The sequence below is a fragment of the Pelophylax lessonae genome (assembly GCF_965119305.1).
Source record: "Pelophylax lessonae genome assembly, chromosome: 2".
NCBI lineage: Eukaryota > Metazoa > Chordata > Amphibia > Anura > Ranidae > Pelophylax > Pelophylax lessonae.
In genome coordinates, this window is record NC_138769.1 from 424,888,848 (window position 1) to 424,913,418 (window position 24,571).

At 47.4% G+C, this 24,571-nt stretch overlaps 1 protein-coding gene across 4 annotated transcripts in view; it reads right to left on the reverse strand.

The window, feature by feature from the left end:
* Positions 1 to 24,571, reverse strand: part of AKAP1 (A-kinase anchoring protein 1) — a 156,927-nt gene that overhangs the window by 43,621 nt on the left and 88,735 nt on the right. For all 4 annotated transcript variants that reach the window (XM_082245276.1, XM_082245279.1, XM_082245277.1 and 1 more), the window contains 3 exons: positions 17,987 to 18,137; positions 15,429 to 15,496; positions 1,893 to 1,966 (listed from right to left, as the gene is read on the reverse strand). In XM_082245276.1, the coding sequence (XP_082101402.1) occupies positions 1,893 to 1,966; positions 15,429 to 15,496; positions 17,987 to 18,137 (293 nt within the window). The remainder of the gene's footprint in view (positions 1 to 1,892; positions 1,967 to 15,428; positions 15,497 to 17,986; positions 18,138 to 24,571) is intronic.

Here is a 24,571-nt window from a genome sequence, read left to right on the forward strand (position 1 = left end):
TATATGTCCCGGGGATACAGAACCTACAGGCAGATTTTCTCTCTCGGGTGACACTCAACGAGTGGTCTCTCAACATAGAAGTCTTCAGGTGGGTTCAGTCCCTAGACTTTCTTCCGGAGGTCGACCTATTTGCAGCACCAGGCAACAAGAAACTTGCAAAATATTACACAAGATTCCGAGACCCCCGAGCCATTGGAGTCGACACTCTCACGGACCGTTGGAAGTTTCACAGAGCCTACGCCTTCCCTCCAATTCCGATTATTCTCCAGTTTCTGCAGAGACTTAGGACGGAGGCGGTGGAAGTCTTAGCAGTGATTCCATACTGGCCCAACAGGCCATGGTTTCCCCTGTTGACACTGCTCAGTTACCGGGCTCCTGTATCTCTACCTCCGGATCTTCTGTCCCAAGGCCCTAACCTTTCATCCATGCCCAGCTCGGCTGCACCTCAAGGTCTGGTTCTTGAGAGGGGGAGACTGGAGGCCTTAGGTTGTCCAGCAAAAGCTATCCCTACCCTTTTGAGTGCTATACGAAGCAGCACCAATAGGGTCTACGAAAGAATCTGGGCAAAATTCTCCAGTTTGTCTCCTAGAAGTGATCCTGATGTGAATCCTACCATACAAGATGTTCTGGGTTTTCTACAATCAGGCCTAGACCTGTCCTTATCCGTCAGTTCATTACGGGTTCAGGTTTCAGCCATCTCAGCCTTCACGGGAGTTTCTTGGGCAAGACATACACTGATTCGCCCCAGAGGAAGCCGAGATTCCCAAAATGGGATCTTTCTTTAGTTTTGGATTTTTTTCTCTTCACTAGAATCATCTCTAGGTAGACCTCTATCAATTAGAGAGCTTACGCTTAAAACTGTGTTCCTGGTGGCAATCACGTCAGCAAGACGTGTCTCCGAGATCCAAAGTCTGGGGGTAAAAGAGCCATTTCCTAACGTTTTTTCCTGACCGAGTGGTTCTTAGACCTATGTTAGGGTCAACTCCTAAGGTGACTCTCAACCTCATCCGCTTGATGTAGGCAATTCTCTACAACAATACCTGACAGCCACAGCCGTCTTCCGTCAAACAGATTTTCTTTTTGTCCTTCACGGAAAGAAAAGGAATGCAGGCCTCTTCCAGGGCTATTGCTGCATGGATCGTTCAGGCCATTCAATGGGCATGCAAATCCAGGGGCTTGGATCCTCCAGAAGTGGTGACGGCACACTCAACTCGAAGTGTTTCGACATCTTGGGCAGCTTCCAGGCATGTCGCTCCCGAAGTTGTCTGTAGGGTGGCATCCTGGTCTTCCATCGACACGTTTATGTCTCACTATTGTGTTGAACCAGCTGCCTTATCTTCTGTAAAATTTGGTATTCAAGTACTAACGGTTGATGGTACCAATTAAAGTTTTTTTTTCAGCATCTTGCCACCCGGGAGTGTATTGCGAGTTATTTCCCGAATGTATGCTGCCATGGAGTCTGTCAGGAAAACGGAAAATTGATATCAAATACTTACCATAATTTTCCTTTCCTGATGGACTCCATGGCAGCAGAAGTTCCCTCCCAGTTCTTGAGTAGGCTAGTTACAGAACATGGATGCTGAAAAGGAGCAAAGATTTATGGGAGAGGGGTCCTATAGGGTAGGAGAGGAGGTGGGGCCTACCCGAACGTATGCTGCCATGGAGTCCATCAGTAAAGAAAAATTACGGTAAGTATTTGATATCAATTTTCCGTTTTCAAAACAGGAGCCAAGTGGCGCTTTAAATGCTTAGAAAAAGCAGTTTGAAGCTTTCTGAACGTTTGTCAGAAGCTTGTTCCTAGTGTCAAAACGCTTGCTGTTTAGAATATGCTTATATAAGCTGAAACCTCCATGAGACAGTACTAAAAGGCACACTTTAAAAAAATGAATTACCTGTGTAAGCATTGGTGCACCCCTGGTTAGCTCTTTTACAGCTGCATCAGCTTCTGCCGAAAAGTGATCTTCATCTACAAACCGAAACGGACAAGTCTGGTTAATAATGCTAAAAGTAAAATATTACAAAAAAAAAAAACAAAAAAAACGGTAAGTCAATTCCAGTCCCTTTTTTTCCAATTATTACATATTGGTACCAGCTAAAGTTGAGTACTTAGTCTGGAAAAAAAAAAAGTAGTCCTGAGATGAGATTTTATCTGTCAGTCCTAGTTCTACTGAAACAGTGGAGATTGGCAAAGCAGACTTACTGGCTAGATCGCCAGCTGAAAAAATAGGAAAGAAAAGCGAAAAAAAAAAATTAAAACGAATTATATTGCAGCTTTCTAATTTGATGTGGTGGCTACATTTTTTTAATGTTTGCATTGAATACCTCTTTAAAGAGGTAAACTATAAGCATATCCAAACCCAATTTAAAAAATGTATTGTAGCTTACCAGACATTGGATAAAAAGCTAGTTTAAGATTACACTCACTCCCCACAGTGAACCCATGGAAAAGCATTGTCGCCATTTGCTGCTCTAATGTACACCACCACCTCCCCATTTTATGAGGAAAAAGGAAAGTAGTTTACAGATGATAGCTGGTAAGGATAACATGTTTGATATTTCAGTTCAGTACACAGGAAGATAAAGGACACTGCATTTCTTGCAAGATCAGCTTTTTCATGCATTTTTAAAACAATTACTTACAGCTGAAGACTATGAAGCTGCAATATACATACATACATATAGAACAGGGGTTCCCAAACTTTTCAGACCGCGACCCCCAATATTAGATTGCTGACGACCCGCGACCCCGACCCCTCCTATGTAAGATTTGCGATTTGGTTACATACTGACAGAGCTAAAACAAAAAGGAACACAATCTCTAAGCCAGGCTTTTTTATTAACAAATTATGGACAAAAACAAATACATCCATAACTGTGAAATGCTTACAGACCGAATACGAACAAACTGCCGACCAGAAATTAAGTATTTTAAGTTGTTTCCACTGTTGATAGGAAAATGCGAGTGATGGCAGCGGCGCCTCTATCCATGTCATATAGTGCGCGCTCCACTCCGCACAAACACTTGGATATGCGCTTCATAAAAGCTAACATTTATCTGGTTAACGTTCGAGTGAGCGGCCTCTTTCTTTAAACAAATTCGTTTAGGCTTTACAATAAATATTGTTTATGGGCTAATTAATGCCACAATAATTTGTTTATTTTATTGGCTAATTGTATTTTTCATTTTTGTTTTGCACTGAATACCATTGAATATTTTCATTGAATGCATTAAATATTTGCCGTGCACCGCTATGCCAGAAAAATGTTAAGAGCCACCTATTTTTTTTTTATAATAAAGGGTTTCTATTTCCTATTTACGCGAAATCTACAGACGCAAACAGACAAAGTGTAATAAAATAAAGACCTAAAATGTGTATTTCGGACTTTTTTTTTCACCACAGTCTGAAAGAAGACATGTTATTGAAGACAAATATCCAAAAATCTCAAAATTGACCAGTAAAAAAAAAAACAATGTTTTTGCCTGCCGTGTCTCGCATTAACTCGCATTAAAAATAATAAAAAAAAAGTTTCTGTAAATCATCTCGCGACCCCCCCGCTCCCCACTCCGCGACCCCCACTTTGGGAACCACTGATATAGAATATACGTACATTTTTTCCTCTTATATTTAGATATCCTTTGGGAAGAATTAGAGCAGAGGCTGCAAACCATGCCTTCTCATCCACATCAGTGCCTAACCTCATGGTCAAACATTCCCAGGCACACTCCTAAACCTTGTGGACAGCCTTCCCAGAAGAGCTGAAGCGGTTCTAGCTGCAAAGGGTGTGCCAGCTCAATATTGATCCCTATAAACTTAAACTGGGACGCAATTAAAGTTAATGTGCCTGTAAAGGCAGGTGTCCCAATACTTTTGGTAATATAGTGTATTTTAACCACTTCCCGCAAACCAAAGTACCTGTATGTCCGCTTTAAGTGGTTGTACTTTGGTGATGCCTGCAGCTAGAGGCATGACCCCAGTACCATTTTTTTTTTTGACCAGACGGTCAGCTTTATGATAACTGATGTGGCTGAGCAGTTGTTGGGTCGTGATCACACAGAGCGGGAGGGATGTCCCCCTGCCACTGCTCTGCCAGGGTCTCCTGTTCCACTGTCAATTCCGCTGGCTGGTCAGAGTCTGGATTCAGCTTTGATTGGGTCTCCGATGAAGCAACCCACTTTCGGTTTACTCGGATGCCAAGGGCGCAGATTTAAAAAAAAAAAAAACAAAAAAACACAGTATTCAAAAAACGCAGACGTTGGCGTTTTGAATACTTTTAAGTGCAAAGAATGGATTTTACCTGTCACTGCCCATTACTGTCCCAAGGGATGTTTACATTCCTTGTGACAATAAAAGTGATGAGATTTTTTTTTAACCACTTAACAACCAGGCCATTTTTTTTGCGATACGGCACTGCATTACTTTGACTGACAAATGCGTGGTAGTGCAACGCTGTACCCAAATAAATTTGATGTCCTACAAATAGAGCTTTTTTTGGGTGGCATTTGATATCCCCTGCAATTTATTTTTTGCGCTATATATATAAAAATATATATTTTTACTTTCTGCTATAAAAAAAATAATTTTTTTCATAATTTTAGGCCAAAATGTATTCAGGTGCATATTTTTGTTAAAAAAAAAATTCCCAATAAGTTTATGTTGACTGGTTTGCCCAAAAAGAATCGAGTCTACAAACTAGGGGAAAGATTGTTTTTTGATTTTTACTAGTAACGGCGGTGATCCCAGCAATGTTTAGCGGGACTGCAACATTGCAGCACACAGATCGGACACCTGACATTAACACTTTTGGGGGGGGACCAGTGACATTACTACAGCAATCAGTGCTAAAAATATGCACGGTTACTGTACTAACACCGGAAGGGAAGGTGTTAACACCAGGGGCGATCAAAGGATTAAATGTGCGACTAGGGGGGTGTTCTAACTGTGTGGGGGATGGGCTCACTGGATGAACACAGAGACCTGTGTTTCTAAATAGGAACACAGGATCCCTGTGTTCAATCACTGACAGAACAGCCTCAAGCGGCACATGGCCACACTAACTGGTACACGAAGAGTCGTACCGAGCCGACCTGCCGGCAAAAGGTTAAAGGAACAGTTAAAAAAAAAAAAAAGTTTTTAAAGCACCACCGTCCCCATGTGTTCACGCACCACAGAAAACGCATACATACGTCACCGCAAATGTAAACTGTGTTCAAATCACACGTGAGGCATCGCCATGATCGTCAGAGCGTGAGCGATAATTCGAGCAAAAGCCCTCCTCTGATTCTAAACTGGTAACTGTTAAAATGTTTTAGAGCGTCGCCTATGGAGATTTATTACGTGCCGTAGTTTGTCGCCATACCACGAGTGTGTGCAATTTTAAACCGTAATAGGTTAGGTATCCATTTACTCGGCGTGACATCTTTCACAATTTACCAAAAAAATGGGCTAACTTTATGGTTTATTTATTTAATTTTAAATTCCTGAAGCGTAATTCCCCCCCCAAAAAAATTGAGTTTTAAAGACTGCGGCGCAAATACTGTGCGGCAAAATATTGCAACGACCGCCATTTTTTTTCTCCAGAATATAAATATATAAAACCTTGGATTGCGAGCATAATTCGTTCTGGAAACATGCTTGTAATCCAAAGCACTCTTATATCAAAGCGGATTTCCCCATAAGAAATAATGGAAACTCAGGTGATTCGTTCCACAAGTCCTTCGGTTTATAGTCTATATACAAAGATTATAGCAATGTGATAGGTTGTGTAACCATAAAATGTCCATCCACAATATGCAGCCTTCCCAAGGGGATTAGAAGCAAAATCTATCAGAGTTACAGAATATAAGAGAGATGAGAGGCGCATCTAAGTGTAGCAATATGGTTACATTTAATAAAGGTTCAACATATAGCAACTCACATGGTTGATGATTAAAATAGGCACATCTAAGTATGCAGGCATCCGGGGTAAAGATGTCCACATAAACCATCTTCTGAACCACCGGCTCTCACCACTGTCAGTCTGCAATCCTGACCGGGAAGATTAGCCTGCAGTAGAGTGATCTGAAAGTGAGGCTTTGAATCACTTGTGGAGTGCAGCGGGGAAGGGATGATGAAGATGGCTGTGCAGAGGATGGTCTATGTGGACAGCTTTACCCCAGATGCCTGCATACTTCGATGTGCCTGTTTTAATCATCAACCATGTGAGTTGCTAAATATTGAACCTTCATTAAATGTAACCATATTGCTACACTTTAAAGGCTCCTCTCTTCTTTTTTATACATGACGCTACTTGTATATCAAGACATCGCTTGTATATCCAAGTCAAAATTTATTTAAAAAATTTGCTTGTCTTGCAAAGCGCTCTCAAACCAAGGTTTTACTATATATATATATATATATATATATATATATATATATATATATATATATATATATATATATACACATATACACACACACACACACACACACATATATATACACACACACATATACACATATATATATATACACATATATACACACACACACATATATATATATATATATATATATATATATATATATATATATATATATATATATATATATATACATATACATACACACACACACACACACACACACACACACACACACACACACACACGTTCAAAAGTATGGGGTCAGCCAGACAATTTCATGTTTTCCATGAAAACTCACACTTTATTCATCAAATGAGTTGAAAAATGAATAGAAAATATAGTTAAGACATTGGTGACTTTAGAAATGATGATTTTTATGTAGCACCCTCCTAGGTAGGTACTAGGAAAACACATTTGGTGGCTCTGTTCTGCTTATCAGGAGCGCCAGATCTGTTAGTTTAGCCTGTTGCACGTTTCCAGGTGTGATTTATTGGGTCTAAGGGAGTCTCCCCACTGTATCCAATAAGGGAGCTTGTTGGACAGTGGAGGAAAGCTAACCAGTAGCCAGTGGTGTATTTAGGTTTTGTGCTGCCCTAGGTCTGACTAAACTTGTGCACCCCCTAATTTAAATATGACGCACCCCTTCCTGTAAAGGCCACACCTCTTCCTGTTTATGACCCGCCCTGTCATCTGTAAACCACAGACCACAACCACAGTCTATCAGTGCCCATCAGTTCCCATGAGTTCAGCCTCAGCAGTGCCCATCATCATACCCTATCATACCAGGAGGTAGCAGTGTGACCGCTTTATGGGGGTGCCAGACTGATTTGCCTCCTGGACCCTGCCCTCCAGCCCAATTCTCCCTATAAGACTGGCACTATACTAAAAGTGTGTAGTGCAAGCCGTCAGGGATTCATTTTAGTGGGGGAGGCGTGAGGAGGCTGTTTTTTTCCCGTGCGTGGTGCAGCTTTTTTGCTGCCCCCCTGCAAAGTGCTGCCCTAGGGCAAGGCCTTGTTGGCCTAGGCCAAGATACAGCACTGCCAGTAGCACACCAGGGTTTATGGCTGTCTCAGAGGGTGGGCATTGCTGCAATGCATCCTTGAATTGGCTATAAATCAAGAGGGAGCATGTGACAGGGCATCTTTTGGCAGGAGCAAAGTCCCAGGAGGAGGTGGACGGCTGTCACTCCTCCTGCTGATGTGAGGAAGGTGGTTCAGGTAGTCAGCCTGTTGAACCAGGTGTGGAGCTGGGCTGCAGAGGATCCAGTGTGCTGACCAGAGGAGCTGTTGGGCAGAAGACTTTGGAAAAACCGGAATTTTTGTAAAATCTTACCTGTAAAATTCCTTTCTCCGACAGTCGCCGCCGCCTCTAAGTCATCACTGTTGGGTATTGACTTCCGCTCCGCAGGAGTAGCTAGGCATAAAGACAGTCAAAAGAACAAAGGCCTTTGCATATACACACCCATGGGGGCTGTCCCATCTGGTCAATACCCCCCTGCAGTGACCACTCCCAACTTAGTTTGGTAGCATAGCAGTAGGTAATAAGAACCCCAAAAGAGGGGCGGGGGCGGCGACTGTCGGAGGACTCAGAGAAAGGAATTTTACAGGTAAGATTTTACAAAAATTCCGTTTTCTCTTACGTCCTCCGACAGTCGCCGCCTCCTCTAAGTCATCACTGTTGGGATGCCCCAAAGCAGTATAGACATGAGGGGTGGGAGACGCAACCGTAGAAAAGGCAACGCAGTACCAACATCAGAGAAAGGAACCTTACATACACAGTAAGAGAACCTCTGGGCAACAGAAAAACAATGCTCAACAGGAGCAACAGCCCAGGAAAGCAAATACCACCAGCCAGGGACCCAGAAAAACAAGGGTCCTTCATGGCACTGCTGCACTAAGAACCTTGCGGCCAAAGGAGGCATCAGCTGACGCCAGAACATCTACCTTGTAGAATTTGGAAAAAGTGTGCACCGACGACCAAGTCGCAGCCTTGCACACCTGGGCCACCGAGGCCCGATGCCAATAGGCCCAGGACGCACTCACCGATCTGGTAAAGCGCGCCTTAACAGGGAAGGGTGGAACCCGTTCCTTCAAAGCATAAGCCTGTTCAATGATCTTTCTGATCCATTTGGCAATAGTCGCTGCGGATGCAGCCATGCCCTTCCGAGGTCCCTCGGGAAGGACAAAGAGGGAATCCATTTTTCGAAAAGATTCCGTAGACAGGTAAACCCTGATCGCCCTGACAACATCCAAGGAACGCAGAGCAACCTCCTTAGGATGCTTAGGCTTCGTACAAAGCGAAGGCAGGACAATGTCCTCATTAATGTGGAACTCAGAGACCACCTTGGGAAGAAAGGAGGGATGCGGACGCAAAACCACCTTATCCCGGTGAATCACCAAGTACGGAGAACGGCAAGATAACGCTGCCAGTTCTGACACCCTGCGAGCCGAAGTAATCGCCACCAAAAAGGCAACCTTCTTAGACAGCAGAGGCAACGATATTTCCCGAATGTTTTCAAAGGGAGCACGCTGTAACACGGACAGAACCAAGTTCAAGTCCCATGGATGCAAGGGCTCCTTCCTGGTAGGAGCCAAATGTCACACACCTTGAATGAAGGTGCGAACCAGGGAATGAGACGCCACAGGGCGTTGGAAAAGAATACCCAGTGCAGACACCTGGCCCTTAATCGTGGCCAGCACAAGGCGCTGGTCCACACCAGACTGGAGGAAGGCCAACACTCTCGACACCGAGTATGAGCTAGGGGAGAACCCCTTGGACTCACACCAGGCGAAATAAGCCTTCCAGGTACGGTAATAGATTTTACCAGAGGAGGTTTTCCTAGCCTTGACCAGGGTAGGGATGACCTCAGAGGAGAGACCCCTGTCCTTCAGGACCTGGGTCTCAACAGCCAGGCCGTTAAAGCCAGCGACTGTAAAGCAGGATGAAGATCGGACCCTGAGACAGGAGATCTTCCCACAGAGGCAGACGCCACGGAGGCGCCAATGCCAGGTGAACAACATCGGCGTACCAGGACCGGCGCGGCCAGTCCGATGCCACCAGAATCACCAGGTGCGGTTCCGAGGTTAACCTGCGGAGGAACCTGGATAGCAACTGAATCGGGGGAAAGGCATACATCAGACGATACTGATGCCAAGGGGCTACCAACGCATCCGATGCGTCCGCCAGCGGATCGCGCGTTCTTTCCACGAACCTTTCCACCTTTCGATTTAGCCGGGATGCGAACAGATCCACGTCCGGGGATCCCCACCTCGCACACAGCATTTGGAAGACCTCCGGGTGCAGGGACCATTACCCCTGGTCCAGGGTCTGGCGGCTCAGATAGTCGGCCTGCCAATTCTCCACACCCGGAATGTGAACTGCCGAAATCGCCTGGACATCAGTCTCGGCCCAAGACAATGTCGGTCACCTCCCGGGCCGCCCGAGCACTCCTGGTGCCCCCTTGGTGGTTGATGTAAGCCACCGCGGTAGCATTGTCCATCTGTACACGGACAGGACGGCCCCGAAGATGGCCCGACCACTGGAAGGGACAGAGTTTTATCGCTCGCAATTCCAGCACATTTAATCGGGAGGGAGGACTCCTCCGACCAAGTGCCCTAGGCAGACAGGTTGCCCAGGACTCCACCCCAGCCCGACAGGCTGGCATCCGTGGTAATCACCGTCCACACCAATGGACGGAAGGACTTGCCTTCCGCCACCGACAGGGACTGGAGCCACCACAGAAGAGCCAATCTGGTCTGACGACTCAAGGAGACACACAGATCCAGGGACTGAGGCAGTGTGTCCCACCTGTCCAGGATCTCCGATTGGAGAGCCCGCGTGTGAAACTGAGCAAAGGGTATCGCCTCGAATGCCGAAACCATCAACCCCAGGCCCCGCATACAGGCCCTGAGTGACGAGGATGGGCTGTCCCTGAGGGACCTGATCTCGTCCCGCAAAGTCCGGAGCTTGTCCTCCGGCAAGAACACCTTTGCCTGAGCAGAGTCCAGAATAATTCCCAGGTAGGGAAGACGAAGCGATGGAGACAACGTCGATTTCTGAACGTTGATGGTCCATCCGAACTCCTGGAGCGTCTGTACCATGGTGGACAGATCGCGCACTAGGTCCTGGCTGGCACGTGATCTCAGAAGTAGATCGTCCAGGTAACCAAGACCGCAATGCCCTGGGCCCTCAGCAGGCCCAGAACCGGCGCCAACACTTTGGTAAACACCCTTGGTGCCCGAAAGATAACGCCACAAACTGGTAGTGGTCCTCTACGATAGCAAAACGAAGGTACCGCTGATGACCCTCGAAAATGGGGATGTGCAGGTACGCATCTTTCAGATCTATCGAGGCCAGGAATTCTCCTGGACTCAAGGAGGCCACCCCTGAACGGAGAGACTCCATACGGAACTTCCGAACACGCACAAAGCGGTTCAGCGCTTTCAGGTCCAGAATAGGACGCACTTTGCCCTCCTTTCTGGGCACAGTGAACAGATTTGAATAAAACCCCCGAAACCTGTCCCGATGAGGCACCGGGACAATCACCCCCTGAGCAAGAAGGTCCTGCAAACGTCCCCCCACTCCTGAAATGGGTGAGGGCGCCCCTTCAGGCAGAGGCGGATTGCCCCGCCAAGCCGGCATTGCCAGACTTCTGCTTACCCGCCCAGGGCTTCTTCTGACTGCCCTGGGCCTTGAAGGGCTTGCCCTTGGATTGGTTCCGAAAGGCACGAAAGGACCCCTGAGTGGATATAGGCGCAGAACCCCGCTTGCCTCGAAAGGACTTGTTCTTCAGGTTCTGAGGCAGCATGGTGCTCTTGCCCCCCGTGACGCCTTTTACCAGGGTATCCAATGCCTCGCCAAAAAGGAGAGAGCCAGCATAGGGAAAATCAGCAACAATTTTCCACGAGGACTGTCAGCCGACCAGCTCTATCAGCCATATCAGTCGCCGGTTAAGCACCGAGACATTAGAGGCGCGTGCTACTAAGGGGGCCTCATTCAAGGGATCCCAGAAAACCAGGGCATCTTCAGAAGGAACCAAGGTAGCCTTGTTTAACATGGCCACAGTGTGATCTACCTGTGGAGGCACACACCATCGCGATTCCGTAGCCGGTGCAAAAGGATAAAGCAATTTGAACCGACTAGGTACCAGGAATGGACGTTTTAACGTGCGCCACATTTCATTAACAGTGTAATGAAACTCAGGTGGGCAGGGAAAAACCTGCGCCGACTTGCGGGTCCTGTGCGTCCCAAACGAGGACACAACGCCCAGAGGACTGGGCTCATCCTCCAAATGTAGTGTTTCCTTAACAGAAACAATTAATTCATCCATGGTCGCCCGCTCTTCAGGCGACCCCGGGGAAGAGGTATCAACCTCTTCCACCTCTGCCTCCCCCTCAGATCCCAGCAGGTCCAAGGATGAGCGAGACCCTGAAAAGGGCACGCTCGCAGCAGCAGCAGCCATATCACCATCAGAGGAGAGAGACAATCTGAACCTCTTTAGCAGCATGTTCAGCCATCAGCATTTCCATGTTTGACACCAAGGTCGCCACTACAGCGGCCAAATCAGGTCTCAGAGGGGCCACAGGAGAACTGGGGACCCCCACCAGAGCTGAGGGGAATTTGCTGTCCTGAGAATCCATTGCTCAATGTGAAAAAAAACAGTGCAATAAGATAGTACTGTCCCTTTAAGAGCGCCGCGGAGTGCGCAGCCCACCGCTTCAGCTACAGTGACAAAGACCCCCCAACAGGAGAGAACAAAACTGAGCCAGAAATGACAATACAGAAAGATATTGAGAGCAATAACCTGCAGAGCCCCGCAGAGTGTTGCCACCGAGTGTCCTGCTTCAGAGGAAAAGGAAGTGCTGCTAAAGTAGGCTGAACTTATAGGCTGCATGACCCAGGGAAAATGGTTGCCCCATAGGAATGCCCCATAGGAATGCATGGGAGGCTCCGCCAAAATGGCCGCCGGACATGCGGTCGGAACGATCGTTCGGCTACCGCAAAATGGCTGCGGATGGCGCCAAAAACAGCATGTAGATTGCCCATAGAGAAGCCAAACATGCCTGCCCATACCTAAAATGGCGGACCGCGTGGATTCACCCCGCTGCGGCCGCCACACACACAGTCTGTACCCCCAACAAGCACCGAAGTGACACAGGGAAGGGGACCCCCAAAAACATACAGCACCACAGCGCATGCACAAGCGATCTCCGCAGGGACCGCATCAGGGAGTCACACAGGCACAGACATGAGGGACACACAGCAACACAGGACTGCCACCCCAGACAGAGGCCCCACACAGAAGTACTTACCTCTACCAGATGGCGTGGGGTGCCTCTATGAACGGAAAGCCGCTGTCCTCATCTGACAGGGAGTGCCGTTTGCCAGGGACATGACACTGCAGCATCGCAGATGTGTCCTGTGAGGTAGCCACCTCACGGCTGCATCCCTGCTGTGAACAGGGATGGGTCGTTCATAGTGCCAGGGCGAACCATAGCTGAATGCTCGATGGCGGGCTGGGGGTCCATCTGACCCTCTGCCCTGGAGAACCAGGGCGGTCAGTCCGAATCCAAGCACCGCATGATCCATCTTCATCCGAAGAAACGACTAAAACTAAAGCTGACAAAATAAACAGCTAGTAAAGTAAGAGAAAACTGACATTTTCAAAAGAAAATCAAATAAAAAAAGATTAGATAGGCTGAGACTGTAGCCCCAACACAGGGAAGCCTAACTACTCCTGACGCTAGGCAGATTAAAACTGAGTTGGGAGTGGTCACTGCAGGAGGGTATTGACCAGATGGGACAGCCCCCACGGGTGTGTATATGCAAATGCCTTTGTTCTTTTGACTAAGTCTTTATGCCTAGCTACTTCTGCGGAGCGGGAGTCAATACCCAACAGTGATGACTTAGAGGAGGCGGCGACTGTCTGAGGACGTAAGAGAAAACAGTATCGTGAGCACTAAGGGATCTGCTCAAGGGTCTGCCTAGAAGAGGAGACCACTCCAGAGAGGTCAGGGGATCAAGCCAGCTCACACAGATTGTCACAGGAAAGGGGGTACCAAGTAGTTACAGGAAAGGGGGTACCAAGTAGTTAACTCTTAAGATTAGGAACAAAGGGGGTGCCAGGAAGGGCCCTGAAGTTGTTCAGCAGTACAGCCTACCTCAGGATACAGTTTACCTCAGGAAGCTCTATTACCTCATTCACAGCCATGGGCAAAGTGAAACAGCGGCCTAGCCATGACTAGCTCTATTCAGCGTTACTCAGTGCTAGTCAGCTCTATTCAAGTTGTCCCAGCCTTTTCAGAATAGTGTATAAAGTTAGAGTATCCCACTCATTCCCTTCTACCATCCAAGTTCCAAATAAAACAAACACCAAAGCAACTGTTTCCTGACTGAGCTATAATCACTTGGAAAATGCCTAATTGTCATGCTGTTGCTAATGGTAACCCAGGGGAACCCGTAACCAGCAGCTCATATGGGAGTAGTGCTACATTTGAAATCATTTTGTCTTTCAAACTTTGCTTTCATCCAAGAATTCTCCAGTTGCAGCAAATACAGCCTTGCAGACCTTTGGCATTCTAGTTGTCAATTTGTTGCGGTAATCTGAAGAAATTTTACCCCACGCTTCCTGAAGCACCTCCCACAAGTTGGATTGGCTTGATGGGCACTTCTTGCGTACCATACGGTCAAGCTGCTCCCACAACAGCTCAATGGGGTTGAGATCTGTTGATTGCGCTAGCCACTCCATTACAGACAGAATATCAGCTGACTGCTTCTTCCCTAAATAGTTCTTGCATAGTTTGGAGGTGTGCTTTGGGTCATCATCCTGCTGTAGGAGTAAATAAGCTCCAATCAAGCCCTGTCCACAGGATATGGCATTGCAAAATGGAGTGATAGGCCTTCCTTATTCAAAATCCCTTTCACCTTGTACAAATCCCCCACTTTAACAGTGCCAAAGCAGCCCCAGACCATCCCACATTACCTCCACTCTGCTTGACAGATGGCATCAGGCATTCCTCCAGCATCTGTTCACTTGTTCTGCATCTCACAAATGTTCTTCTGTGTGATCCAAACACTTCAAACTTAGGTTTGTCTGTCCATAAATTTTTTTTCCAATCTTCCTCTGTCCGATGTCTGTTCTTTTGCCCATCTTAATCTTTTCCTTTTTTGGCCAGTCCCAGATATGGCTTTTTCTTTGCCACTGCCTAGGTGGTCAGCATCCCGGAGTTGCCTCTTCACTGTGGACGTTGAGACTGGCGTCTTGCGGGTACCATTTATTAAGCTGCCAGTTGAGGACATGTGAGGCGTCTATTTCTCAAACTAGAGACTCACTAATGTACTTGTAACTCTTGCTTAGTTGTGCACCAGGGCCTGCCACTTTTCTAGTCTGGTTAGAGCCAGTTTGTGCTCTTCTGACGGGAGTAGTACACACCGTTAAGAAATCTTCAGTGTCTTGGCAATTTCTTGCATGGAACAGCCTTCATTTCTCAGAAGAATAGACCAAGTTTCAGAAGAAAATTCTCATTTTTCTAGCCATTTTGAGAGTATAATTAAACCCACAAATGCTGATGCTCCAGATACTCCACTAGCTCAAAGGAAGGGCAGTTTTATAGCTTCTCTAATCAGCACTACAGTTTTTAGCAGTGCTAACATAATTGCACAAAGGTTTTGTAATAATCAATTAGCCTTTTAAAGCACAAAGGTTTTGTAATAATCAATTAGCCTTTTAAAACACAATGTACCATTAGAACACAGGAGTGATGGTTGCTGGAAATGGGCCTCTGTACACCTATGTAGATATTCCATTAAAAATAAGCGGTTTCCCGCTAGAAAAATAATTTACCACAATAACAATGTCTAGACTGCATTTCTGATTAATTTATTATCTTCATAAAGAAAAAAAAAAAAAAACAAACAAACAGTGCTTTCCTTTCAAAAATAAGGATGTCTATATTTATATTTGGGGGTTCGAAGTAATCTTCTAGCATAAAAAAATAATATTTTTAATTCTATACAGAACACTCACCTCCTAGTGGAATTACATTATCCAGAAGAACCTCTACTCCTTGGAAGGGTAGTGAAACAAAATCTGACCTAGAAAGACGACAAGTTGTCAGGTGTGTGTGCAGAAACAGTTCTAGCTGGTAAAATTACACAGACATTGTTTAATTGAGAAACTATGTGGAAAATGAGGTTTTGTGTTGATAAATGTAAAGTTATGCACTTGGGGGCTAAGAATATGCATGCATCATACATACTAGTTGGAGTAGAACTAGGGGAAATGCATAGTGGAGAAGGATCTGGGTGTTCTGGTAGATCATAAGCTTAATAGCATGCAATGCCAAGCTGCGGTTCCCAAAGCATACAAAATCCAATTTCTTGTATTAACAGAGGCATGAGAGAGATCATTTTGCCCCTGTACAGATCATTAGTAAGACCTCATCTGGAATATGCAGTTCAGTTCTGGGCATTCGTTTTTAAAAAGGATATCGGGGAACTGGAGAAAGTGCAGAGAAGGGCAACCAAACTGATAAGAGGCATGGAGGACCTCAGCTTTTGAGAAAAGGATTAGAGGAACTGATTTTATTCTCTCTTGAGAAGGAGATTAAGGGGGGATATGATCAACATGTATAAATACATAAGGGGTCCATATAGTGAACTTGGTGTTCTGTTGTTCACTTTAAGGTCAACTCAGAGGACAAGGGGGCACTCTTTACGTCTAGAGGAAAACGGATTTTGTCTCCAAATACGGAAAGGTTTCTTAAACCGTAAGAGCTGTGAAAAGGTGGAATAGACTCCCTCTAGAGGTGGTTCTGGCTAGCTCACTAGATTGCTTTAAAAAAAGGTCTGGATTCTTTCCTGGGTGTACGTGATATTAATGGGTACTAAATTTTTTTAGGCAAAGTTGATCCAGGGAATATCTGATTGCCTCTCAGGGGATCAGGAAGGAATTTTTTCCCCCTGCTGTAGCAAATTGGATCATGCTTTACTGGGGTTTTTTTTCGCCTTCCTCTGGATCAACTGTGGGTATAGGATTGTGTATATGGGATTGTAGGTTTCGGTTTTCCATACTGTTTTTTTTTTTGGTTGAACCAGATGGACTTGTGTCTTTTTTAAACCTGACTAACTATGCAACAGTCACTGCAGGTCCTAACAGGTGTTCTGAACACAGCATACAAAAACTGCATTACAGGACATCTCTGGTGAACTTGACTTGGAGACCTCAATGGAACACTGTGCTACAATGATGGAGTTTGTGGTTAGTTTACAAAGTACCAGAATTGTGGATGAAATTCAACCAACCAGTGCGCCATATTCTCACAAAGGGACACTGTCAAGTCATACTCCCAGATTAGCATCATCCATCCTGTAGATTTTATAATTGACTGTATAACCTCTAGATCCCTTGAGGCATCACTATTAGGCTCAGTTGACACTATGAACTGCACAATATTCCCAAGTAATTAACATGCAATTCAGTGCAGTGCGATTTGAGACAATTCAGTTTGGATGGGCTCAAATTGCACTGCATCACACTAAGATGCGCATGCACCTTTTTTGGAGCCTTTCCAAAAATGGATTGCATAGTTTTGTACCGAGCGATCCGATGCAGGCAAAAGCACTGCGTTTGCAACTTGCATTTGGGGCGTCGGTAACTTGGTATTGACACCTGCAGGGGATTGCAATGGCAGTGCGATTGGAATGCAGTGTGGGAATTTGTGTTTCATGCATTGCAAAAGTGTGAACCTAGCCTAAAGCTGGCCATACATTAAGATTTTGTTTTTAGCCAAAAACAAAATCTGAGGCTCTCTACCCGTGCCATATGCTGAAGGCTATGAGAATACCCAAACAATGGCTGCCTTTGATTGGATGTTGCTGGTGTTCGCCCAACAATTTTCCACCAGGCTCCGATTTTTCAATAGTGTGTGGCAGTAGAGCCCCCCCACATAGCAAATTTCAGTCAATTCATCAGGAACCAGAAAAATAATCCATGTACAGCCAGCCTAAAGAATATGTAGACAAATACCTTGCAAAACAATCCATTCTGTTTCACCACTTCAGCCTCCGACGTACAGTTATGTTCTTTTTACAGCCGGCAATACTCGGTTGTAAAAGATCACCCCCCCCCCCCCCCCCACCAGTTCCGCCAGCTGACCATGAATAATACCAGTGGACCGGAGCATCCCAAATCCCCTGTATGGTCTAAAGTTCCATACACAAAAGGCCAAATATCAGCCGTTGCAGTTCCAGTAGAAACCAGCCAACTTTTGACTAGTGTGTGCAGCAGTTTGTCTGACAGAAGCTGATCACATCTATTAAGCACTAGAAAGAATAGATTTACTCAAACTTGGGAGTATGCTTCTGTAGGTTAAGGGATGATGCATATGGCTAAGAACATGCAACAGCAATATGGAAGCACCAAAGAATGATTGTGCACAGATTCAATTACAAATGTCCACATATCCATCAGTAAGTTTTAAATGCCAGAAATACATAGCAACATTAGATGTTATGAAAAACAAAACAAAAAAAAAAATGATTCTATGTAAATAAAATTAGATTAAGTGGAAAAAAATGACTAACCTTATTTGTCTGAGGGTCTCAATCTTGACTCTATTGTAGCCACCATAATCCACATAGAGGATCTCAACTTCTTCGGAGTCTTCAAAGTAGGCCATCACTTGTGCTCTCCACCAAACACTGGGCCCAACAGGTGCAGCACAGAGAATCCCAACTATAAAAATGTAGAACGTATAAATGTTTAGGATTCAGGACAAGCTGCTAGAGGGCTATATAGTCAAATATGTAACAGCAAGTGCATAAATTTAGTTATTTTTGCAGTTTACTTTAAAAATTGTATGAACCACAAACTTAATCACATTTCTTTGTGTAATAGGTTTTTTTTTTTTTTTTTAATAATCCCTAGAGGTAGTCAAGATTAGCCACTACCATAGCCTTTGCCTCCCTGTTTAACAAGCTTAAAAAGGGACATTGTCAAGAGAGAAATTAATGGAGGTTACCATTATTGAACTTTCTTTAAAAATTGCTAATTCACTGGCTGGTTTAATGCCAGGGACTTGAGTGCTGTTTGAGTTGCTGATCCTGAACAATTATAAAGGAAAAAAAAAAACTGGATTTTTGACTTACCGTAAAATCCTTTTCTCTTAAGATCATTGACGGACGCAGTTCTCTGATTCATATCAGTAGGGTTATACTGCCCCCTACAGGAGTAGGACATTGGGCAGAAAAAAGGTTCTGGCTACGCCTATGGGCAGTCCCAGAGGCTACACCCTCTCTCTTCCTGCATAGAATGTCAGTTTTGTATAAAAGCAGTGTCAGAAAAATAACACCATCCAAACTCAAAATAGAGGGGTGGGTAATGCGTCCCGTCAATGAACTTGAGAAAAGGATTTTACGGCAAGTCAAAAATTCATTTCTCCATCGTTTGACGGACGCACTTCTCTGATCCACATCAGTAGGGACGTCCCAAAGTAGTGCCATAAAATGAGGGTGTGGGAACAGCAGAAAAGAACAAAAACACCTTTGTGAAGACCCGAGGAACAGAAGACCAAGGGGTAACGCCACAAACCGATAAGGAGATCCCTCCCCACGGTAAAAAACGGAGAACCCATTGGTGTCCTACACATAAAACGTGATGTGAAGGTAGGCATCCTTGATGTCAATGGAGGCCAGGAATCCCCCCTGATGTAGAGAGGCCACTAACGTGCGAACCGATACCATTTACAATTTTTGATCCGCACAGAACCATCAAGGGCCAGTAGGTCGAGCCTTGTTGAACTAGAGCCTGAACTGCCCCATAGAGCGTCTGCAATCGATCCGGGGACCGCGGTACATTGTAAGGGAAAACCTTACTGGAAAAACCGAATCGAAAACTTGATCGTGCAACTGGACCGCATGACCTCCAGAACCCAGCTGCCTGGGATCTGGGCCAGCCGCAGGTCCGAAAACCGGCAAGGACGCACCATGGGTAGGCCTTGTGGGCCGGTCTGGAAAAAAACGATCTCTGGTTCCCCAGACCAGGGTCGTGTGGAACCACCCGAGGAAGTCTTGAAGGACTGCGCCACATCAACTGTACCCGAGGGACAAAAACTGTTCGTGAACCGAAAGGGAGGGACTCCGTCCATGACGAAGACCCTTACCCTTGTTAACCCGTGGAAGAAAAGCACTCTTCCTCCTGTGAGACCCTTATATAAGGTCATCCAGGGCAGTGCCAACAGGCGATTCCCGAAAAAAGGGAGGTCCATTAAGGCCTGCTTAGAAATTCGATCCACCAACTAACACTCTGGCCATGGATACACCGGATAACCACAGCCAAAACCAACATGTGACCCAATAAGGGAGCCGTGCCCAGCGTGGCATCGCAACAAATTACAGTCCCCGCGCCAGTTGTCCAACAGCTCCCCCAGGGCAGGAGGCACTCGCTCCTCACCAAGTCACGGCATTGGAACTCTGCCCGTCAGGCAGAGTCTTCGAGGCAAGGGCAATCAAACACTGTTCGAAGTGCAGACCCCACCAGGGAGTACAGATCGCGGGCCACAGCCAGCGCCATCCTATCCCCCATGTCCTTAAAGGACGGGGACACCTCCACCGGAACAAAGGTAGTCCTATTCAGCCTAGAGACCGTAGGGCCACCTTAGACGGTACAGTCGCCCTTACCAAAGACTCTGCAAAAGGGGAACGTCTATCAGCCGCTCAACATCCCAGGGGAACGTCTCAGATGGTCACATTCTTTATGAGCATGCTAGCAAATCAGGCTGCCCTGGATGGCATGTGTGCCAGATGCAACCCATGTACCAGGCGCAGCCGCCGCTGCATCCTCCAAATTGCAGGGCGTCACCCACTGAAAACCAGTGCATCCACCAGCACCTATATCACGCGTAAGCAGGGGAGATGGAAATGTCATCCTCATTATCCGAAGGAGACCGGGAGCGAGGTAACAGACCTGGCAGGGTGGCCCCCGTCTGCGGCAGCTGAGTCAGACTCAGAAGCCAAGACATCAGATGGGGCAGGGGTAGGTGGAGAAACATTTCAGCGTACCTCGTCCTCTCAAGGCCACCTTCACTAGGGCCCAAATGCTTCCGGAACCGCCGAAAATGCATCGATGGACAGCGGAGCTTTGGAAAAGGCACTGCGGCCTCCGTGAGGGGGGGGGTCAGGTGGGGTCACATAGTCTGCAGGGTCCATACTAAACCAGAAGAACCCACCAGCTAAATTTGCAAAAAAAAAAAAAAAAGATCCCCACCGTGCTACAGCATCCCCCGAAGGTCAGGCATGCCCGCAGACCCCCAACAGAGAAGCCCCCAGAACCCACTGTCCCAAAAAGCAGTCTTGGGACAGCCCATGTAACCAACAAGCCCTCCCATAAAGGGAGTGAACAATAGAGACTGCCCAAGGTGAAGGAAATGGCTCCAACCCCGGAAAACGCCTCCAGGTACTCCCACCTAGATTCTCAGCAGAGAATCCAGCGCAAAATGGCCAAAAACTGGATTTTTGACTTACCGTAAAATCCTTTTCCCTTAAGCTCATTGACAGATGCAGACTTCTTGATTAATATCAGTAGGGTTATACTGCCCCCTACAGGAGTAGGACACTAGGCAGAAAAAAAGTTCTGGCTAAGCCTATGGGCAGTCCCAGGGGGTATACCCTTTCACTTCCTGCTATAGGATGCCAGTTCTGTAACAAAGCAGTGTCAGAGAAATCATACCAACCCAACTCAAAAAACAGAGGGGCGGGTACTGCGTCTGTCAATGAGCTTAAGAGAAAAGGATTTTTCTCTCATTGACAGACGCAGACTTCTTGATTAATATCAGTAGGGACATCCCAAAGCAGTGGCATAAATGAGGGGTGGGACAGCAGAAACAAATCCACAAGGCTAAACATAGCCCACCAGGTAAAAAACAGGACTCATCGAGACCCACCTGAGAAACAGAAACCCTCAAGGGAGACAGGGCCCCCTTAACCAGCAGCCCGCAAACTTTGCGGCAAAAAGAGGCATCCGCAGATGCCAGCACATCAACTTCATAAAACTTTGGAAAGGTGGGACCAGACGACCAGGTAGCCGCCTCGCCAACCTGAAGCACAGAAGCCGGACAGCGAAAAACCCCAGAAAGAACTACGCGCCCAAGCAGAAAGCGCCTTCACAGGGAAAGGATGGTCCTTACTCCTGACTAGGCAGAAAAAAACTGGCATCCTATAGCAGTAAGTGAAAGGGTATACCCCCTGGGACTGCCTATAGGCGTAGCCAGAACTTTTTTTCTGCCTAGTGTCCTACTCCTGTATGGGGCAGTATAACCCTACTGATATTAATCAAGAAGTCTGCGTCTATCAATGAGCGACAGAGAAAACGGGTGTACCAAGATGGCCACCGCAATAGCAGACGAGGTTACAACAAAATGGCGGCCAGCCCAGCAACAGAACCCACAGGAAGACCCCCACAATGGACCGAGTGCCGCAGACAGCACACCCCCCTGGCCCCCCATGCGGCCTGCACACTAGGTTCAAGCCTCAGGTAGGCCCAAACAGTCCCCCACATGGGGGGGGGGGCACAACAGGACTGAGGGAAACCCAGGAGTGTGAGGGTCTGACCATTCCAGGGAGTGGCCTCGTCCACCCCAAAAACCGCCAGGGGGGGGGGGTTTACTCACCATACCAGGAACACAGGCAGGACCCCTTTCCACCAAAGTGTGGGGGCTGTTGGCCAAATAGGAACGCTGCGACATAGGCCTAGACCCTGTTGTGTGCGTCCTGCGGAGATGTTAAACTCGCAGGGCCAGTCCCGTCCAGTAGGACTGTGTCGCGGCCGACCCAGCACGGAGCGAAGGCCTGCATGCACTTGCTAGCCAGACTGGGGTAACCACTTGATCTAGATATTCAGCCCGTCGCCCAGCCCGGCATAGTTGCTCTAAGATATCACAGGAAAATTCCGGAGAACAAAAGCTATCTAAAAATAAAAAAAAATAAAAATCTACATAAAACAATACTTTTATGCCAGGACTAAAGATCCCAGCAAGGAACTAGGTCCTTAATTCTGACTAGGCAGATTAAAACTGACATCCTATGCCGGAAGAGAGGGTGTACCCCAGTGGCGTACCTAGAGCATTTGGCACCCGGGGCGGATCCTTTATCTGCCCCCCCCCCCCCACTTTAAAATGTAAAAACAACCGCAAAAAATTGTAACGTCTCCAAGAATATTTATTGCGGACATTTCCCAGCCCCCCTATCACTGTGCCCTTTGCAGTCTGCCCCCCCCCCCCCATCTCTCTAATCACAGTTCCCCCCCCTTTGCACTCTCTGCCTCCCCTGCATAGTCCTACCTTTGGCATAAACAGATAGCTAATACTATTATAAATGTGTTTAAGTTTGAGTAAGAGATTGGAGACATGCTAAAGGAGATGGTCAGAGACTGAGGACGTGATCCAGCAGATGGTCAGAGACAGCAGACATGATAGAAGATAGAGCACTAGGGGGGCCGGAGAGCACAGGGCAAGCAGAGAGCACTGGAGGAGCTGAAGGGCGCGGGGGGGGGGGGGGGGACTGGAGAGAATTAAGAGGGGTTTGAAAAGCATTGTAGGGGGGATGGAGAGCATGGGGGGAACTGGAACTCACTGAGTTGGGAGCCAGAGAGCATTGGGGGGGTGTTAAGAGCAAGGGGAGGGGGGTGTGTGTGTTAAGAGCAAGGGGAGGGGGGTGTGTGTGTTAAGAGCAAGGGGAGGGGGGTGTGTGTGTTAAGAGCAAGGGGAGGGGGGTGTGTGTGTTAAGAGCAAGGGGAGGGGGGTGTGTGTGTGTTAAGAGCAAGGGGAGGGGTGTGTGTGTGTGTTAAGAGCAAGGGGAGGGGTGTGTGTGTGTTAAGAGCAAGGGGAGGGGTGTGTGTGTGTGTGTGTGTGTTAAGAGCAAGGGGAGGGGGGTGTGTGTGTGTGTGTGTGTGTTAAGAGCAAGGGGAGGGGGGTGTGTGTGTGTGTGTGTTAAGAGCAAGGGGAGGGGGGTGTGTGTGTGTGTGTGATAAGAGCAAGGGGAGGGGGGTGTGTGTGTGTGTGTGTGTTAAGAGCAAGGGGAGGGGGGTGTGTGTGTGTGTGTGTTAAGAGCAAGGGGAGGGGGATGTGTGTGTGTGTGTGTGTGTGTTAAGAGCAAGGGGAGGGGGGTGTGTGTGTGTGTGTGTTAAGAGCAAGGGGAGGGGGGTGTGTGTGTGTGTGTGTGTGTGTTAAGAGCAAGGGGAGGGGGGGGGTGTGTGTGTTAAGAGCAAGGGGAGGGGGGTGTGTGTGTGTGTGTGTGTGTGTGTGTGTTAAGAGCAAGGGGAGGGGGGTGTGTGTGTGTGTTAAGAGCAAGGGGAGGGGGTGTGTGTGTGTGTGTTAAGAGCAAGGGGAGGGGGTGTGTGTGTGTGTGTGTTAAGAGCAAGGGGAGGGGGGTGTGTGTGTGTGTGTGTGTTAAGAGCAAGGGGAGGGGGGGGTGTGTGTGTGTGTGTGTGTTAAGAGCAAGGGGAGGGGGGGTGTGTGTGTGTGTGTGTGTTAAGAGCAAGGGGAGGGGGGTGTGTGTGTGTGTGTTAAGAGCAAGGGGAGGGGGGTGTGTGTGTGTGTGTGTGTTAAGAGCAAGGGGAGGGGGGTGTGTGTGTGTGTGTGTGTTAAGAGCAAGGGGAGGGGGGTGTGTGTGTGTGTGTTAAGAGCAAGGGGAGGGGGGTGTGTGTGTGTGTGTGTTAAGAGCAAGGGGAGGGGGGTGTGTGTGTTAAGAGCAAGGGGAGGGGGGTGTGTGTGTTAAGAGCAAGGGGAGGGGGGTGTGTGTGTTAAGAGCAAGGGGAGGGGGGTGTGTGTGTTAAGAGCAAGGGGAGGGGGGGGGGGTGTGTTAAGAGCAAGGGGAGGGGGGGGGTGTGTTAAGAGCAAGGGGAGGGGGGGGGGTGTGTTAAGAGCAAGGGGAGGGGGGGGGGGGTGTGTTAAGAGCAAGGGGAGGGGAGGGGGGTGTGTTAAGAGCAAGGGGAGGGGGGTGTGTTAAGAGCAAGGGGAGGGGGGTGTGTTAAGAGCAAGGGGAGGGGGGTGTGTTAAGAGCACTGGGGGGTGTGTTAAGAGCACTGGGGGTGTGTTAAGAGCACTGGGGGGTGTGTTAAGAGCACTGGGGGGTGTGTTAAGAGCACTGGGGGGTGTGTTAAGAGCACTGGGGGGT